We start from the raw sequence: 21,155 nt of genomic DNA on the forward strand, positions 1-21,155 counted from the left end.
ATTTATACGGTCAAACACCATCACCACAGGTACTATAATATATATATATATATATATATATATATATATATATATATATATATATATATATATATATATATATATATATATATGATTACATATTGACACAACAATTTATAAGGTCAAACACCATCAACACAGGTACTATACAAACCAAAGATATATATATACATATACTATATATATATATATAATATTTGTATAATGTATAAACTATAACATGATGAAGGAAGCTTGAAATGAAACAAAAATTTTATGAAGTCAAAAACTGTCCAGCATAAACTCCTTTCTCATAGTGATAATTTGTCTGATTTCTTCGTCTACAGTTTCTCGAACTATCTTTTGCTTGATAAGAACCTGTTTGATAGCTTGGTCTTGTAAATGTCAGTCCCTGGTGACCTCCTGAATCTCTTTTCCTTCTGTTTCTTTCAACCCACTTAGAATTTCTGTTCTCTCCATATGAAATATTCCTACCATTATCCACACAATTATTGTCTCCATTACTCCATGGATCATTCTGAGCAGCTGCTTCATCCCAATGCCCACCACTGTAATTCCATGTGTTGCTAACTCCATCTTTTCTATCCTGATTTCTAGGTTCAGGTTCCACTTCATCATCCCATCCGGTGGGCTGAATATCTTGTACACGACACATATCCCAATATTCACTTAAACCAGGAGCCGAGTTGAGGCCACTACCTGCCACACCGTGCACATCTGTTGGCACCGATGGCTGTTTCTCCAAATCTGCAACTAGTTCTGGATCAATCGGAGAATCATGGTCAACCTGGACGATGTACATATCTGGATCAGGCAAAGGGATGTCGCAAGGGAGATCATGGTACTGCGCAAAGAACCTGGCCTTGGCATTTTGAAAAGCCTCTAGTGCTGCCGAATCATCCCACTCAAGAACATTCTTGTACATGCCCGTATATCTCTGGTTTTCACACAGAGTCTTCAATTTTATTCCGCATACATCATTATAGAATTTCTTCACCCATGAAGGAACTAAAATATGACCAGGTCCTGCAATTTACAACACAAAATTTATTAGAACCAATACCGAAAGCCGAAAAGCTGCAATTTACACATGTACATGGCCTAAAAATTAAAAACCTAGGCTGGTGATCACAATTAACTTAAGGTTGTCTAAACATAATCATTAGCATACAACAGCACTAGGTGACGTGATTAGTGTCAACACACTATATACATCACAAGCAGTTCGTTAATCATTCCCTTCTTAAAAATGTTCTCATCACAAGCGTGAACTGAAAATAATTGGAAACGATGTACCACCTTTTATCACACAACCATCGGTAATTATTCCAAGTTCATATAATGCAAAACCTATGTAGTCTTAAGATAAAAGGTAAACTAACAAATTCATTGCAGTATCTGTGGCAAGCCGGACAATTGTTATTTCTTTCATAAGAAGACTAAACATCGCCATAATCAAGAAATCCCTAACGTTCCGAAACCAAACAGAGTGGATCAACCTGAACACAAGATTGCCCCATCTACGAGAATTCGCATGGAGAAGAAAAGACAGAATAAAAAGAGGAAAGCTCCTTCGTATTACTGATCTTTTGTTTACAAATGAGAAAAAAGATCCACCATTCAATCTCCTACTAAGTTGAATCGCTACAGAAGAAACTATTTCACGGTTGCATCCCGACCTCGTACATCAAAACAAGCATTTAGTAAGCGAATGAAATCAACCCAAAAAATTATTACATCCACCATCATCCCCTAACACGTTAGAAGGGAAAAGAAAACATACCAGGGGGGTGCGGCGGCTTCCTGGAGTTGCGCCCGCGAGCTTCTCCGTCTCGGTAACGCGAGTCGGCCCCAAGCGATCCCCACCGATCACCCATCTCCAAGGGTTCAGAGGGTTCTGACCGACGGCAAAGAACTCCACAACCAAAAGAGGAGAACAACAGGAGACGGAGGAAGGGATCGAAATATATAGAGGAGGCGGTTTGAGGATTGATACGGTAACGCGAATCATGTGCTCGTGGACAAAGGAGCCGGAGACGATAAAGGAAGTAGAGGCGGTTTCGCTTTTATACATGGACGACACCTGTTACTTGGGCGGTTTCCTATTCTGAAACAAACAAATAAGCATTGGTTGACCGGATGGGGGTTTCGGGATTGGATTCGGCTTCGCAGGCATCGCTCCACCGAACCGGACGGGCGTTCGGAGAAGATGACGTCGGTGTTGGATTCCTACTTTGTCCCGTCGGGAGCGCCTCTCTGTCTGTCTCTCTCTCTCTCTCTCTCTCTCTCATCCTGTAGTTTTCTCCGAGTCGGTCCGTGTGCGCACTCGGGATTGTTAGTTTACTTTGTGGGGAACGGTGCTCACCTATGGGGGGCTAAGGCAGGATCCACGCTTTTCACGCACTTCCGTTACGTAACAATGTGTGGAACCCACAGCCGATGCACGTTTTGTTGTCTTCGGCTTCTTAGTTAAATTCAGGCAAACGGTGCTCGCGGACGTGACTTAATACAGGATCCACGCTTTTGAAGCACTTCCGCCATTTAGCAATGTGTGGGACCCACCGCCGATTCGCCACACGAGTCTCGCAGTAATCCCCGTCAGACTTCCAAACGAACTAATCTCGAGATGTTGAAGACTGAATTAAGTATGACCATGGAAGGAAAATTTTATCTTATATGAAAATTTTATCCTACAGGAAAATATTTATTTTTGGTATTAAAACAACTTAAAGACCTTTGTTTACTTTATAAAAACTTAATTACTATATTATAAACTTAACTTTTTTACTTCTTCGTAAAACTTTGTTGTGGTTATTGTAAAATCATTTCTTTTTTGCTTGACAACGATGATTCATTTGTAGCAAGGTCAATGTAGTGAGAAAATATAATCATGCATGATTTGAAATAAATTATTGTTAGTCAACCAATTGATCACATAATAGGCAAATTCAACTCCATGTAACATAAAATCTAAATGATTTATTATAATGGATTACCCAAGGTTTTGTAAACAATTTTAATTTCACCATATGTTTGATAATGGTAAGTCCTACTTATATATTAAGTTAGCATCGAATTTCTAGTTTTAGGAACCCCTGATATTTAATTATCATCGTCGAAAGTAATACGACAAATTTCCTCATGTATCATATCCTGTTATGGACTTCTTCGTATACGACAATCCTCGAAAGCTCAAAAGTAAATTATATTATTATTTTTTTATTACGTGAGATTGATGATCCAAATTCATCTTATCAGAATAACCCATCATTTAAAAAAAATCCAACAATCAGTGATAAAGATAAAAATGTATCTCATTTTTATGTTGAATCGTTAAAAGTCTGATATTCAGCATATATTATTAACATGATAAAATTATTTTTTTTAACCATCGAGTATATACATTGGTTTTAATATCAAAACTATCTCACAAATGTTATATTAGTTAAAAAATATAACAAAAATAAAAATTATATATTGATTATATCAATCCTAATAAATCTTGTTACCTCAAATGGGCTACTAGTTTATCCCCTTCTAATATAAAATTTTAACCTTTATAGACACATTATTAGAATATTATTATATAAAAATAATATCAAATTTGATATGATTAATGTTGAACATCAAGTTGACGTAACATAATAAATTTGACATTATTTCTTTTTAATATTCTCATGTTTGATAGAAGTTCCTATTGGATGTGATGTGAGAGTCAATTAAATAAGACATAACTTTAAGAGGCAAAATGTTGTATCTCATATATTTTAAGAGCGCGTGGGGGGGGGGGGGCACGGCATCTTTAATTATTGCAAGTGTAAAAAAGCTCGTAAGAAGTTTTATATTTGTTTAGTGAGTTCAAGATGACGGCATAGTCGGAGAAGTTGCTTTTACGTAGTGTCAATTTTCATTAGATGTCATAGCGATATAGCATGTGTAAGATGTACGTTTAAAATGAAAAAGCATTCTAAGTAAAGTACCTACTTTCATACGATATATTCGTTTATATAAAATAAATATTTTAGTATATTTGATATGGTATATTTCTATATCACTCACATGGCAATAGTCAACAATTATGTTAGCGCCAACAATGAGGCTCTTATTAAATCTTAAATTTTGATAATAAATAAATTGATAAAATTATGATTTAATCAATGTTCGAGTGATTTAGGACTGACTTCAATCATGAAAAGATAAATTGATTAAAACAGGAAAATCAAATTTTGGGTCGAAGAGCATCATACGTGCCGATAGAAGGACTTCGTGCCTATTGAAAAAAAGATTGGTAGTGAAAACGGTGGCCTCGAGTGGACATACGTCGGGACGATCAAATTACTATAAATCAGTTTATATTTTTATTTATACTTTTTTATTTATATTATAAACTGTTTTACTTGCTAACTACTCTTACAAACGTTTTTAAGTTAAACACATTCCCGATATGGGTTTAATTGAACGAGTTTTCAAATCGATGTAATTTTATGAAAGTACTAATAAATGTCATGTACGTACAAAGGAATGAATCGCCTTTGTGAGTAACACTCGACAAAATTCAACTATATTTGTTAAAGAACCTACATTGTATATTACTCCTAAAATTAAATATAATTATTTATGATAAATGAGGTCATTATGCTTATGAATTCTTATCTAAAAAGTATAGCTCTCTTAAATTAATTTGGATTCATAAAAGAACCATAAATGACTTTATACTAAAAGATAAGATAGGTAGATTTAACTATTAGGGACCTAAAGTTAAATGGGTACCTAAAACAAACATATTTTTCTTGTAGACATCTCTACAATCGAAAGATAGGAGCAAAAGATAAAATATTGGATGCTCAAGACATATGATCGGATATCTAACACACTTCATAAAGCTCACTAGCTGAAATAACAATAATAAAAGAAAGATCATTTGAATTAGAATTATTAGTAATAAATCTTTTGATTGAAGATGTTTTGTTGTTTAGTGTGTTATATTATTGATCTTAATATTTTTTATGATAAAATTTATTTTTTAAATTTTAAATGATGATGCATGGATTTGACATAAAAGACAGAGTATGAAATCAATCACATAAATGGAAACTAAAAAAAGGGAATGCATTTTACATAAAAAAGACAAAAGACATATTTTTTAATAAGAGATTGATGAATCTATTTATATTTTTTTTATGAATATCTTGAACTAAGAAAGTGATTTTGATGATTTGATAAATTAAATTTGAATATATTTTATCCAAATCTTTCACTTGATATCTGAAATTTATTATTTTTTTCTCTTATGTTTCTTTTTGCTATTTGTTATAGGGTAGTTTCATCCAAATCATAATATTGATTTCTCGATATTTATAACTTGAGATTTATTTTATATGAATTAAAATCTTTTATTCATGAATGATTCTTTTTGCTATTTACTAAAGAGAATATTTATCCAAATGAATAATGATTTTTCTTTTGATTTCTTAGAATTCATGACTTAAAAATTTGTTTTGAAGATCTTTTACTATTTAATCTCCTATGATTTTTTTTTGTTATTTAAGAGGAGACTTGGTCAAAATGAATCATAATCTTTTAATATTTATAACTTGATCTTTCATGATCTATGATATTAATATCTTTTATGTCATGATTTATTTATTTCATATGACTCTCTTGTATTCATGAATTGTATACCTTATCACTAAATTGATTTTTTTTTTATATCCTTCATATGATGATTTGAACATTGATAAAATGGGAAAAGAATTACACCATTGTATTATTCTCTTCTTTTTGACAATAACAAAGGGGGGAGAAAGAATTACAAGCAAAACTTGCTAGCTTGTACATCTCAAAAGAGAAGCAAAATTTACATTTCAAGAAGAAGCAAAAATTGCTAAACTTACACACAAGAAGCAAAAGTTACTACCTTACACATCTCAAAAAATTTCTAACTTGCATGTATCAAAAAAAAAAAAAAATTGCTAGCTGCATTTTTCTCCTTTTTGTTGATGACAAAGGGAGAGAAGTAATGATAATTTGAAGTTATGCCTAAAGTTATGATAATTTAAAATTTTAATATTTTGGTATCATGTAATTTATGCCTGATTTAAAATTTGAATCATGCATGGTATGATGTACTTTGATGTTTTGAAATTATGATGATTATGCATACAATACTCATGATTTTATGTGCATGCAATGATGTGAAAGTAATGGTTTCAAAGGTTATTGTTCCTTTTGAATTCGAGTCTGTTTTATTTCGATATGACATATAGATAAGGAGAGTTTAGTTAAAATTCTATCATTAATTAGTTGTCATTAATTAAAACGGGAAGATTGTTGAATCTTGAATTTTGATGATAAAATCAGTGTTTGAGTGACGTAGGACTAACTTCGATCATGGAAAGATAAATCGATTAAAGCGGGAGAATTAAACATTGGGCCAGAGAGCATCATGTCAAGAGATTGGATGTCAGGCTGAAGGACTGGTCGATGTGTTGGTAGAATCACTTCGTGCCATGAGTTTAGGCATCGAGCCAGAAGGATTATACATTACACTAAGGAAGTTGGATGTTGCGGGAGGTCAACATGCTGATGGATTGGGCAATACACTAAAAGAGAGGACGATACGTTGAAGGTTCCGATGAAATACTAAATGAACCAATGACATACCAAACAACTTAGGATTCATGTTTGTAATCGATCGTGTCTTGATCAGAGTAGTTTAGATTGTAATTGAGTTGGTTTTGAGTGTAACATGCCAACTTAATTAGGAGCTCATTGACTTGAGTCAAAACTAATTTGGGCCTATTAAGAGGCCCATTCAATGACCCAAAGTTGGGTCAGACAATGGCACCATCAGAACAGGCGGTGGAACCGCCTATGAGTTGGAACGCACAAAGTGTACATTTTTCGGAAGACCTAATGATGGTTCCGCCAATGTTAGGTGGTGGTACTACCCAAACTAGTGGTAGTATCGCCAATACACGGTCTCCCATGTGTTAGGCAGTGGTACTTCCCAAACTAGGTAGTGGTATCACCAATTAGTAGTGTTGTAGGTGGTAGTACTGCTCAGCACTGACAATAGTACCGTCAGGTCCCCGAAAATCGGAGATGAGATTTTTTTTGCTCTATTTTTGAAGTCATTTGAGATATATAAATACCTTAGTTATTCCTACTTGAGAAGCAAGAAAAAGAGTAGAAAGAGAAAAGAATACTTAAAAAAAAAGAGTTATAATCTCTCTTGAGTTAGTGAGTCTCTTCCTCCTAGATTTAGAAGTTTTCTAAGAGAGGAGTGATATCTATTGTAAAAGAAAGGTGTGAAGGTTCTCTCATGAGATTATGAAAAAGAGAAAAAGTTATAAAGAGGATGGTTAATCTTTGCCCGTTGAAAAGAAGATCGGTAGTGAAAGTCGATGGCCTCGAGTAAAAGCTGATGGCTTCAAGTGAAAAGGAATCAAGAGTGGACATAGGTCGGGATGATCGAACCACTATAAATCGGTTTGCATTTTTTTTTTATGCTTTTCATTCATATTATAAACTTATTTACTTACTCACTACTCTTACGAACATTTTTAAGTTAAACGCATTTCTCATACTGGTTTGATCGAATGAGTTTTCAAATCAACGTAATTTTAGAAAAGCACTAATTCACCACCCCCCCACTCCCCTCGCCGCTCTTAATACCGTTTTTGGTCCTAACATCTCGAGGCTAATGTGACACACTATGTTGACGTGACATCTCAGGCTCAGACGAGACAATCGCCTGCTCGAGGAGTCGATCGTGTACAACCGACCATTGTTCACAGATATAAAAGCTAACCCCATGATTGACACCAGAGAGAACCTTGAACACTTCAACTCTACTTAACTTAACACTGACTTGACATTACGAGGGGCTAAGTCAAAAAAACTCCCTCTTGGCTTTGGCCTTTATGCAGGGATGAAAAAGTAGTAACCCATCGAGGGAGGGACCATACTGAGCGACAAAGCTTTGACTTGACGTCGACCTATGTTCAAGCCTCCGTGTTAATGACTGTGCACGCTTGTGATTAGACCTAACAATATTGACACCCACGACACTCACAACATAAGATTCCCTCGTAGGATTCATTCAAAACCATATATATTACTCAATGCAACTCAAAACATTGATTTGACTCTTTTTATCATCATATATTCACTCGGGATAAAAAAAAAAATCTAAAGTATTCAACATAACATAAGAATTTATTTTTCATAGATACATTCATCCAAAATAAAAAAAATATACTCAAAATGTCTCACGCAATCTAAAATATTTTTTTTATACATCATGCGCTCATCCAAGATATAGAAACATCTAAAATATTTATTTTACATGTGATGTGCTCGTACAAACAAAATGTGGAGGTATTATGATTCACTTTGATTAGGTTTTGCATTATATTGTCCGTGCCCCACTAGTATATCTATAGAGAAAGATTGGAAATTATTAGAATAGTGCTCAATGCAAACTCATGTTAGATTGGACTCTTTCTTATGCCCAATATATCTACTCAATACATAAAAAAAATTAAAATATTTAACACAACATAAAAATATATTTTTATATATGATGCATTAATTCAAAATAAAAAAATTAAATTATCTCACGTAATCTAAAATATTTTTTTTTTTACATTCAGGACATAAAAACATCTATAATATCTTTTTTACACTTGATGTGCTCGTCTAGACAAAATGTTAAAGTATTATGATTCATTCATATGATTTTGTATTATATTATTCATATATCAACTTAGAAAGGTTGAAAATAATTGGAATACCAAAACCATCCAAAAAATAATATGAAATTACTCACAATACCCTTCGTTAGAGTATATTCCCGAGATCGACACATGATCAAACACGAGCTTATGATAGATAGATACGAAAGATGAGAAAAATGACATTTTTCGGATTGCAACGTAGTGCTGCTGCCTGACGCTTTGCAATGTGAGAAGAGAGTATAATTAATTAGACATAAATAAAGAAATTAAGTTAGTGCCTCCGTGAGAGGGGATGAACAATGTCACTATAAGAGAGGGCTAATTACATATGTGATTAGACTTATTTAGCAATCCAATTTTTAGATTTAAAAATTTTATATTAAGATCCCTATAAAAGTGAAATATTTAACCTTATTTATTATAATATCATCGGTAAAAAATATTACTGATAAAAGATACAACATATGACAACACGTGTATGAATGACATAAAAACGATAAGCAAACAGATAATTTTAATGGTGGTAACCAACGTTAGACGTTGTAAGTGGCTATTGTGGTAGTGGTTGACAATAACGACGTAGTGGTTGGTTTTGTCGATGTCAATCCGAACATCAATGATGAAGAGATACAACAGTGAGACATTTACATCGATATTGTGTTGCTCTTCCTCCTCTTCCTCTTATAGCGTTGCCTTGTCTTTTCTTCCTCCTCCGGAGTTGGTGCTGGAGGAGGAAGACGAGGCAAAATGGCATTGAGAAGGCAGAGCCATGTGACACCTATGCATATGCCTTATCTCCCTCCTCTTCGTCCTTCGGTACTATATTAGTCTACCTCCTCTCTCATCATTGTTGGCAACACAGATGTCTTGCTTATCTCCTTTAGTAGTAACGCAAATGCAGAGTGATGTTGAAGGAGGAAGAGGAGACAAAGCAGTGCGGTACTAACTCAGATACCTCACCTGTCTTTCCTTCCTCTTCTAGTTTCGACGTAGATGTAAAGCAGCATCGAAGGAGGAAGAGGAGACAAAACGATGCAACTCCGACGTAGATGCCTGATCGCTTTATCTCCTCTTCCTCATTGTCGTTGATGTTCTGATCGATATCAACAAGGCCAACCTCCGTGTCGTTGTCATGTGTTATATCTTTCGTCGATAAAGCCGATGATGTTAGGGTAAACGAGGTTAAATATTTCACTTTGATAACTATAAGGATTTCAATATAAATTTTTTAAATCTAGATATTGAGATAATAGAGAGATATAACTAGAGAGGGTTAATTAGCTCTTATAAGAGGTGAGGATAGATAATTAGGCCTTTTAAAATACTTATACTATTATAGTATTTAATAGCTTGTTCAGATCAACTAATAATCAAATTAAATTAGATCAAATCAAAGTTGGATAGATCGAATCCCAATTGGGCTCCGTTGAGGTTTAATGTCTCGAGGCCAAGCCCGGCTGATGAACGAGTGGACCGCAGCCCGGTCCAGGTGATAAACCGGATATGGAATCTAGATCGGTTAGATTCCTCCTTTCGCTTGGTATAAGCTCATCAACGTGCCACTTCAGCCATCCTGGTGGTCCGCAATCCCTATTCATCTTCCTCGCAGAAGAAACGGTGGTAGGTATCACCGAAGGATTTCTCCGTACACATTCGAATCAGTCTAATCATGGCAGACTTGGACGAGGGCGTTCTGCGCAGTTCGATCTTTGATTCGCGAAAAGGTTCGGTTTCTTCCCTCTCCTTAACCCAGTTCTTTCCCTTCTTTTTCAAGTCTTTCATTCTTGATTGAGGTGGTTGACTTTGGTATTCTTGGTTTGTTTTTATGGTTTTGCCCATCGTTCCTTACCGTGGAATTGAATCGCCCGTAAATTCTGAGTTGGACTGTTCCTCTTCGTCAATTTGTGCTTGTAAATCCGAGTGTTTGTATGGCTGCAGGTTATAATCATATCCTAATTGACATGATCGTTTGCTCTTTCTTGTTTGCATCTTTTATTTTTTTTATTTAAGGCGAGACCGCGAAGTCAAGAGGCCAGTTGATCGAACGGAAGATCGATATTATCGAAAGCTTGGCTGGCAAGGTAGATCTTTTAATGTGCTGTTGGATTTTCATAAGTATTTTATAATGATTTTTGTACTTTCGCTTGCATGCTTTAGTGGTCTTTTTCTTACGCAGAATACATCATCATCATCATCATTTAGTACTGAGTACTTTTCCCACTGATTAAGAGGTTCGCAACAGAGAAAAATGGAAACACCATTGGACTTGCCGACCACTCCTTGAACATTTTTTTTGCTTCATCATCAATTCGTATCTGGAGCATAGTATGTAGCAAATCTGGCGGAGCAAACACCAATAAATTTCAGCACAGTGTCAATGGGATTCTGGATTTTCTTGAACTTCCTCATGCCAGTAGAGATATTTTTATTATTGAGAACAATACCAAGTTATGCCTTGAGAAGTTATATGAACCTATATTTATGGCCGATAAATTATTCGAAGTACAAAAATGGGTTTCTGTACAAAAATAATAATTATTCTGACCAATATAGCAATGCTGAGTTCAAAAATACTAATTATTCTGAAGAAGTTATAAATTATCCTTTTATGGCAATACTAAGTACAAAAATAATAATTATTTTGACCAATATCATACCCATATTAGGGTTTTTGGACTCTAATAATAACCTAGAGTGGATTCTAGAGATCCTCCGGAAAAGCCTTAAAAGTCAATGATAAAAATAAATTAATATTTGATAAAGTAGTTTTCTATCTTGACTTGTACTTGGTCTGCAATTTATCCTCCCCTTTCTCCTTGTCTTGTTTGCCTTTCATATCAATCTTGAGCCCTTCTGGTGATGATCTGAGAGAGACAATGCTGCTCTAAGGTGACAGGATAAAGATAAATATACCTGCAACAGAGTAATTAACTGTAAAATGAATATATCTGTGGAGTACACTTTTTAGAAGGATATGTTCACAATGCAATGATAACATCTCTTTAGCTCCTCTAAGTAAAAACATAAATACTATACATAAAACTACCTTTAAGCTGAGATTACCCTTTACTTAATTAAATTCCATATATACACTAATTAGATAATTGGTCTTCCTCTGCATCTTATATGTTGTCACTCTCCACAATATCCAGTGTTTAATTACATCTATAAGTCTATTGCAGAAAGGGCTCCAGATATTAGCTAAATTTAACAAGCTCTTAATAGTTTGTCAAAAGCATTTCATGTTGAATTTTTAAAATCATATAGGAACCATATGATAGTACGGAAATACTATTCTAGTTAGTTTTCATTTACAAATTAAAAGAACCACCACCATATTTTGCTCATTAATTGCACACACATGTTGTAGTTCTTTCTAGGATAGGTATGATGATGTTTGCTAGACATTGTTTTGCTAATGTACAAAGAAGTTCTTCATCAAGATGAAAAAAGTGAGTCAGTTTCTCCAATTTCTTGCGTTATTTCTACAAATTTGTCTTACCCATATCTTGCCTAAATGTTGACATTGTAGGTGAGTAATCGGCGGTCTCGCAGATGGCTAAATGATTGTCTATTGATTGAACTTGTTCCTCGATTAAATGTCGAGGAAATTAGAGGCCTTTTTGCTCCCCCTCCATGGGGTAAGGATGTTCTTTTGCTAAACTTATTTTATTTTATTACTCCTTTGACCACAATTGTTGGGTTCTTTATAATCTATATAAACTCATATAAATACCAATGTCATTTTCTTTGGTAACTCAACTGGATGAAATATGTTGCAAGGATTTAAATATCTTCTTGCATGTAAATGCAATAAGTTTGGTACCTACAGTATATCGTCATCCACCATTCTTGTGATTCTTTTTCATAAAAACATGATTCCATGGATTTAGACATAAATTTTAGGTTTCTTTCTCAAGTTTATAGATGATTTTTTTAGAGAGTTAGAAAGTCAAATGATTTGGCTTAGTATAACATCAAAATGGTGAAAAGAAGAATTCTTAGGAATGAAATGACATGGGAAGGGTAGAGAGTGAAGAAAATCACAAAGAAAAGGCTTTGTGTAGCTTTAATCTTATGATAGTTTTCACCATCATCTTGCTGCTTGTGCATTGGCAGTTGGCACTGTACACTTGCCTCCCAATGGAATCCTTGACAGAGGCTATAACAACCAATTTGAATCATAACTAATGGCATGATAATGACGAAAGAGAGGTCTATGAAAGAAGGATGTAAACTTGTGCAGGTAGCAGAGTTTTTGGGTCATGTTGTAAATGCTCTAGGTGAAGCTACTGATAAGCACTTGTAATGTCTTACTTTTTTAACACAACTTATTTTTTGGAAAGAGAAAGCTATGGCCTTTGAGCAGAAGTATGCCATTATGTGCATTTTGATAAATTAGTTAGAGAAAATTTCACCACTGTTAAAATTCTCAAGCCAACCATCACGCATCACAGGTCTTGGAAATACTTGACCATTAGAGAAGTAGATTTTATAAATGTCTGGATCATTTCTTTCTGCACAGCCCACAGTTTTTTTGAGAGACTCTAATTTTATTCTATTAATGATTTCTTTTCATTATTTAACTTATGACTTCTGTCCTTTCTTTTTACAGGTGACAACAAACCATTATCAGCATTTTGCATGACCAATGTCAAAGAGTGGGACGTTTTCCGAAATGTGGACATGGATGTAGAGGTCTGTTGCTTCCAATGTTTTCTGCTAGAGATTTGTGGTTATCTTTTTTTGTTTTTGTTGAGGCAAAATATATATTGCTATCTTTTTCTGTTATATATATGTAAGTATAAAAATATCGCAACCTTCAACTTGTAGGCTATGAATTTATTTTACAGAAGTGATGTAACATGTCGAGTGATAGTTCTTTTGCTTAGTCCTAATCTATTTCTAGTGTCTTGTGTGTATTGTCTGGTACTAACATGGTGGATAAGGAAACTTAACCGGTTGGTGGACTATTTATTTGAAGAAGTGTGTAGTGCAACTTTTACACACAACATAATCCTTTTAGGACCCTGAGAGGTCATCTTTAACTCAGTGAAAATTGAAGAACCTTAATCAAATCTTAAAATATCTCAATAGGATCATGATCTATTTGTCTATAATTTATGCCAAACACTAATAGGCTCTTTGACTGACTTCCTTCATCCTTGGTTCTGATGATGTCCATATGCATGCAAACTTGAACTCCACTTATTTTGGCTGTTACTTAATCAATGATGAACTTCTTTGACAAATATTCAAAGACATTTAAAGGGTGACATTTTTTTTTTCTATTCAACATAATTGATCTTATCAATTTCTTACAATTGTTTATATCAGGATGAAGATGATTACAATTGACTGATCATTGAAAAACATTATCGAGAAAAATCATCCTAAAAAGCTAAAATAATCTTTTCCATGATCCTTGAACAAAAAATAAGGTTGCTTATGTGAATTGCTTCCTAATTATTTTTTGAATATCTGATAAGCATTTCCTATCATAAATAACAAAGCATCTTCTTCTCTTGTAAATCTAATTTTCTTTTATAAGTATTACATTGGACTGCATACAAACCCTACACAGACTTCAACTTGAGACCTATCATCTGCACAAGAGGGTGCTAATCACTAGGATGTCTCAACAAGACATCACAAGTCATCATTGATCAATATTAAACACCACATCCCTATGAACCACACCAAGACAAAATTGTATCGCTAATATGAACTGTGTGTCAACTTGCTTTTTTTTCCTTCCTTTTTGCCCTTTGTTTTTTAGGTTACCAAGTAAAGGTTTTTTTGGGAAGATTCAATTAATGTATAGTAGAAAATGACTGTCCATTGTCTTTGTAGGTGATTTTGACCATATTTCTTGACTTATTGATTATTGCTATTTCTTCATTTGGGGAAAAATAACAATGTTCTTTATATCAATAATGGCATATTTATTAGTTGAACTTTGTGCACATCCGGTCGTGATCTAATGTTTTAGCTACATACCATGTTTGTTGACTTTTTAATTTGCTCTACAAGTAATTGATGTCTGAACAACATTCAGACTGTTTGGAAAATCAACTGGCTTGGCCTCCTGGTATAGCGATTTGGCAATATATTTTAGTTTCATGGTGCCTCTTATATCAGCTGAATGTGAGCAGACCTAATTTATGAAACAACAATTATAGTGGTCAAACATGCTCTTGTTTACAATCAATGTATGACTAATTTCTCAAGGAGTTTTCAGCATTTTTGGTTTCCCTGGATCTATTATAGTACCTCACATAATCTATTCAGGTCAAGACTTATTATACTCGTTTATGTTTAGGCTAGCATAACAAAAGCCCTGAGGGCGACTTCAGCAGAAAGAAAGGTTTATATGAATACCGATAAGGCAGTTGCACTGAATGCATGGCGACGAGTAGATCGTAGAACAAGGGAGGCTATGCGTCGTAATTTCCTTCCACAACTCATTGAGGGTTATGAGGTAACCTCCAAGTCATGTACTTTTCATCATTATGTCAATTTAGACTTCTAGCATTTACTTGTTTTTATGTTGTGTACTATTTGTTCAGCATGCAATCTCAATTTCTTGTTGGAAACACCTATAGCAAGCGCAAGCTCAATTTTAATAGATGTAGCCTTCCGAGAGAAAGCAAGAGTGAAGAAGAGAAGCTAGTTAATCCATACTAAACTATTATTAAAAAATGGCAACTAAATAATAATCCGAACATATCTTTAAGTTAAAGCTATTATTAAAGCTAATTATGTTAGATTCACAAAAATCTAACATAGATCGGCAAGGATCAAGCCTTGATCCTCATGGATCTAGCTTAGATCTGCAAGATTCAAGGCTTGATCTTTGTGGATTAAGCCTTAAATTAAGTAGGAAAAGGTTCTAAATGTAAAACAATTTATAAATCCTAACCTAATTGCAACCGAATTAAAGAAATTAGGTTTGGATAAACCTAATTTTGCAGATGGAGTCTCTTGGTGTCTTAGTTGTGGGTGGTGAGCTCACAGCCCAGTCCAGGCCCTGCAAAGTTTGGGCGGTAAGCCCGGTTCATAAACCATGAGTTATTGCATTGTAGCTGCTTCTTAACAAGCCTTGTTTCAGATACTTCCCGACTCTTGATGCTGACATGTCACTACAGCAGAAATCATATCAGAAGAAATTTTTATGTTGTCTCATCTGTTGTCTATGTGGAGCTTCAAATTATATCATGCAGTTGAAAATGTTGACAAACTATGGCACCTAGCTGAAATGTTTAGATGATTTTTTCAAGTCATATTTCTTTTAATAGAACTTTGACCTTCAGTAACCTGCTTTTCTTGCTCCTGCCCGTTAAAAATAACTTTACTGCTTGTTTTTCACTGTTTTATGCTGTCTTAGGAGCGCATAAGAGCATTCATTAATGATGGCGTTGAAGATGTGCTCGTGCTACATGTTCAGGATTCTTTTCACAGATTATTGCTTCATGGTGTATGTGAGGTAAAATTTCCTTGAGGTGCCTTTCAATTTTAGTGTGTTGTTTCTAACCTGAGCTTGGTCAACAAATTGCTCATGTGGTTCTGCTATTACTGGGAAAAGAAAATGGATGTATTGGCATTATTGGCACTTTGTTGGAAAAGAAAATAAAAGACTATAAAGACACTATAAAGCACGAGAGCTCAAAATAGAAGAAATTTCAGCTGAAAATAAATTTGGTGCAAGAACAAAAAAAGGTGAAGTAGTGTAGTTCATTTGGCACCAAATTTGAGCATATTAACATCATTGCTTCATGAATCATAATTTGAATTTTAAAAAGGATGTCTCAGATAGAGTATTTTTGTTTCCCCACAGGGGACAGTTATTATGCAGCTGCAGCTTGCTTACCAAAGATACTTACGGCAACTACCAATATCTAGTCTGAAAAGTTTCAACTTCTCTTTTCTGATACAGTTCTACAATTTAATCTCCATCACTGAATCAATAGTGAGGGATGCAAAACTGTGGAAGATGACAAGGATAAAGAAGAAAACGGGTTGCAATGAGATCCTCCCAAACATCACCCTTGCTCAGTTTCTGCGTCTGTCCAAGGATGGAGCTTTGTAGCCCATGTGTGTTTACAAAATGTGGTAGTCATGTATTCTTATTGAATCTAAAATAGAATTCCTGTAAATTATCCAGAAATTATGGGACGATGTTAATTACTTCGGTGCATCTTATTCAAGGAGGAAACCTCAGAAGTTTAAGAGGTTTTCCAATAAAATACTAGCTTTTATATAATAGCCTTGGACTTGATTTATAGTCAATTTCAAGGATCCAATGGTTACGTGTATGCCTCTTCCCTTGATATGCTATTTTATTTTTACCAATGTGAAATTTAGTTTGTTAGCAGATTCGTCGTTATCAATCAAAGATCTTGAACGTTTTAGTGGTCGTATTTATATTGGTGGAGAAACCGGTGGAAGTATGGCAGAAGAACATCAGCAAGATGCTACCTACGTGAGGAGTTGCTATGAAATGAAAGATACAGATCTTAGTGCATTAATTCCGAACAAGTTGGATTAAGAAGAACAAAGTCAGCCATTTTGGGATGTCCCTGGCAAAAAAAAAAAAGTGAAAATTCATAATCTTATCTTATCATGGCGAAGCACTATAGTGAATCATGTAAGACGGGGCAAGCTACCATTGCCCCCAAACAGGTGCAGGTAGGTTACAAATGTAAATTCATTTTCAGGTTGTTGTAGCCGCTCACGAGGAGTGTGGCAGCAAAAATGATGAATGATTGGTTATTCTCCATAAGCGGAGGAAGTGCAGTCCGACGTGCTAATCGGAAAAAGAAATAATAAAGAGAGACTTACAATTACGGAAACCTACCTTGATATTCTTAAAGCGAGTCTAAAAGAACTCTCTCAAGGTCACGAAGGTTTCTTGGGATAGAGAACTCGTAAGAGGAGGTAGAATCTTAGATCGGTAAGGCTGAGTCTCGAGTAAATTAATTGATGAAAGACACCAAAGATTCTATACAACACCTACACAAAGTCGTGTAGAACTTACGTCCAGGATTATATTGCTCACAAAGGCTCTTAATATGAGAGAGAGCAATACTCGCATTGATTTACCAAAGTAGAGGGCACTCGAGTCGCACTGCTATAGGGGTGTCAGAGATACAAAAGAGCTAGAGAATTTCCTATTTGATATTAAACAATACTTTCGAGTTATAAGGTCTGATTTTGAAAAAATCAAAATTTCAATAGTAATCATATATCTAAATGGGGATGCAAAACTTTTATGGCAAGTATGTCAGAAAGAAATCCAAAAAGATTAGTATCGAGTGGACATATGGAAGGACTTAAAGTAGGAGTGAAGAACCAAATTTCTAATTGAGAACATGGAGTTTGTCTTAAGAAGAAATATGTGACAACTCCACCAAAGTACTTTCATTCGGTACTACGTAAAGTAATTTTTTGCATTTATATTGGACATATAAGATATGTATGAGAAGGATAATATGTTCAGATACCTCAATGGTCTAAGAATATAGGCACAATGGGAGTTGCATCGAAGGAATATCATCGATATGTTTGGAGTAATCTCACTTGTAAAAAGACTAATTGACTTTATTTCTTCAAAAAATTACTCTATCTTAGTATTTCCAAGGGAAGAAATATAAAAGTGAGCAAAAGAAGAAAAAAAGTTCCCAGGAAGGATGAAAAGACAATGCTCCAAAACCCAACGAATACTTCTTGTGCGAAAAAATATCTACAAAAGTAAGTATTCAATGTAGTATAAATCCATCCTCGGCTCAAGAATAAAGGAGAAGAGTGGCATTACCAACGGATTGATGGTGAGATTATGCAAAAGAAATGAAATCTATTAACAATTGGTTCAAACATGAATCAGAAGGGAGATGGATCCATTTAGAAGTACAGGGCTTACCTTATGGCTAAAGATTAGAAGTTCAAGTTGTTCACAAGGGAACTCTCTCTCGTTGTGGAAGCCTGCTTCGATTGCCTTGTTCTGGTTATTATCACAAAGAATGCATAAATGCAAGCTCAAAAAGTCCTAAATTATGGCTCCAAATAAGTCAGGCGATGGGATCTCAACTTTAATGATCCTATCTTATGAGATCTTATGAGATGGGAGTAGAATCATTTTATGCAAACGAGAAAATTCAAAAGTAGTGTCGTGGCGATGGGATCTCAACTTTAATGATCCTATCTTATGAGATCCTATCTCTTTGTATGTGCACGAGATACTATCTTATGAGATAGTAGAATCATCCTATCTAATAGACATTGTTGAAGCTGGAAGTGTGCTTAGGATGAAGCTTGTAAGAGAAAGATCCATGGTGTAAACAACTTTAAGCCGTGGTTTCGGGGCCGACGCAGCTTAGTTCGGGTTCGGATGATGGGGGATCTTCCTAGGACGACCCTTGAGACTGCTGAGGTGGTCGACTTCGGTGGTCCGATCGGAACGGGGTCGTAGCTTTCTCCGGGAGGGAACTCCTCACCTGGACGCTTAGTGGGAGGTCTTCGTCTTCGCACCTGCACACAGGTCGGGTCGGGAGAGCTCGGCCCGACCCCTCTGACGATCAAGTTAGTGAGTGGTTGCAAGGGGTTTTTCTCTCGTCCTCCTCTTTTTCCTCGGAGCGCGAGGGTTTTTATAGCGAGGGTTACCGTTGCCTGATGTGCCTACCCGTAGGGAGTAGGATCGTACTTCTGGTAGCATCTGACATTGACGTTGGCGTGACGTGGCGTGAGGGATCGAGTCTGAGCAGGATGTTAATGTGTCTCGATCGACGTTTCGATCTGTGTTGACCAGGTGCTATCAGGTCAACAGAGGCACGAGGCGTCATCTGAGACAGCTGTCATCACCCAAGTCTTATCGCCATTATTACTCTCATCACCATGCGATCTTCATTATTTAACTCAAGATTACATGTATTGTTCCATTGCAGCAGCACAAGATGCTGTTTGGTTAAGAGGGTATATACAACAAATAGATGTTGCTACTTAAAACATCAATTAAGATACCATTTCATCAATTAAGGTATAGTTGCAAACGAAGTATATGTTTCTCACTACATGTTAGATGGAGATGTCAACTTCCGAGGACTGCCTATAATATGATTGTTTTTGTTTTGTATATAATCAACCATATCTCAATTGTTCAAGTTAGCTGATTTGTTGTTTCATGTGATTAATGCTATTATTCAGATGAAAAGCCTCATTTCATTTATTCATTATATATATGTTGCATGACTTATATATTATAACTAGCATAACTAAGTTTAGTAGGCTGATAGTGTGATATCAACTCACACAAGAAATCATCTTTAGCACTGAGAGACACATCCCCATGGTAACACCAAGATGATTTAGTAATTGATTCGCCAACTACTATCCTAATTTTAGATTTTAGCAGTAATATCATCATAAAATTTGAATTATATGTGGCACTATCTTACCCTGGTACTACTATCATTATAGTGGTACCATTTGTCGGAAAACCTAATAAACATAGTCTTTATCGGTTGACAAACACTACATATGCCCACTTTAGGCCATCAGTTCAATCTTCTAATAGGCTCAATTTAATATAATTTCAAACCCAATAGATATCTTGATAAGTTGATATTGTTTGGTCTCAAAACCAACTCAAATTGATCTAAAATGACTTCAATAAGATCTTGATAAAATCAACCATATATCGGGCATATTTATAAAGTTTTCTACATATTGTATACTTATGTTATTCGAGCTTTTGATACTTTGTCCGAACCTTTGACATATTGTTATTTTCTTTTCATGTCGATTTTTTCATGACATCTTTTTTTTTTTTTTGTGTAATATCCTATCTTTCTGACACAATGCCTAAATACGAAATTCAATTTATGGTACGTCGACTAATCTTTTAGTTTGATATTTATTTTTTGATATGATAATTTTTTAACGTAATGTCCAACTTTTTTACTCAATAGTTGATCATTCGGTGGTCTAAGTTCATGATCCAAGTAATTTTTACATCACTTATTTCAAATGCACGTTAGTTCAATAAATTCGTAAATTGATTTTATCATCAAAATATAAAATTAAATTAACATAATTAAATCGATAGTTTGATTGGTTTCAAATTAATTTCGATTTTAATCGGACAGTTGCATATTTAAATTAGTTAAATATATTTAACAATAAAAATAAATCACGTGTGATGTTTATAGTACGGTGGTTAGTTTGTTAAGTTTAATTCATAAAAAACTAGATTCGAAACTTAAGATGTATTTTTAGTTGGATTAAAAATATTGTAATTTTATTTTTTTATTTAGTTGGATTAAAAAAATTATATATTTATTTCTTTATGCCAGCTTTGCCCATTATATTATATTTATACATCTATTTTTTAAAATTTAG

General features: G+C 34.6%; 2 protein-coding genes across 3 annotated transcripts; one reads left to right on the forward strand and one right to left on the reverse strand.

Moving 5' to 3' along the window:
* Window positions 1–138: 138 nt before the first annotated feature.
* LOC135588941 (uncharacterized) lies at window positions 139–2,226 on the reverse strand. Its single transcript, XM_065081275.1, has 2 exons — window positions 1,805–2,226; window positions 139–1,047 (listed from the first exon to the last, which is right to left on the reverse strand). The coding sequence occupies exons 1-2, from the start codon at window positions 1,896–1,898 to the stop codon at window positions 275–277; spliced, it is 867 nt and encodes a 288-aa protein (XP_064937347.1). The 5' UTR covers window positions 1,899–2,226; the 3' UTR covers window positions 139–274.
* An 8,100-nt stretch (window positions 2,227–10,326) lies between these two features.
* Window positions 10,327–17,077, forward strand: LOC135587311 (uncharacterized). Of its 2 annotated transcripts, none has more exons than XM_065078564.1 (7): window positions 10,327–10,486; window positions 10,773–10,843; window positions 12,295–12,403; window positions 13,378–13,460; window positions 15,085–15,243; window positions 16,150–16,248; window positions 16,600–17,077. In XM_065078564.1, the coding sequence occupies exons 1-7, from the start codon at window positions 10,432–10,434 to the stop codon at window positions 16,849–16,851; spliced, it is 828 nt and encodes a 275-aa protein (XP_064934636.1). In that variant the 5' UTR covers window positions 10,327–10,431; the 3' UTR covers window positions 16,852–17,077. The 2 variants fall into 2 exon arrangements, with proteins under 2 accessions (XP_064934636.1, XP_064934637.1); XM_065078565.1 differs by having other exon boundaries at window positions 16,699–17,077.
* Window positions 17,078–21,155: the final 4,078 nt, after the last annotated feature.

The sequence above is a fragment of the Musa acuminata genome, chromosome BXJ1-8 (assembly GCF_036884655.1).
Source record: "Musa acuminata AAA Group cultivar baxijiao chromosome BXJ1-8, Cavendish_Baxijiao_AAA, whole genome shotgun sequence".
NCBI lineage: Eukaryota > Viridiplantae > Streptophyta > Magnoliopsida > Zingiberales > Musaceae > Musa > Musa acuminata.

Coding starts and splice junctions, on each gene's coding strand:
- LOC135587311 (XM_065078564.1), top strand. CDS start 10,432: ATGGCAGACTTGGACGAGGGCGTTCTGCGCAGTTCGATCTTTGATTCG. Junction 10,487..10,772: donor GATCTTTGATTCGCGAAAAG/GTTCGGTTTCTT, acceptor TTTTTATTTAAG/GCGAGACCGCGAAGTCAAGA. Junction 12,404..13,377: donor TTTTGCTCCCCCTCCATGGG/GTAAGGATGTTC, acceptor TTCTTTTTACAG/GTGACAACAAACCATTATCA.
- LOC135588941 (XM_065081275.1), bottom strand. CDS start 1,898: ATGGGTGATCGGTGGGGATCGCTTGGGGCCGACTCGCGTTACCGAGAC. Junction 1,048..1,804: donor GAAGCCGCCGCACCCCCCTG/GTATGTTTTCTT, acceptor TGTAAATTGCAG/GACCTGGTCATATTTTAGTT.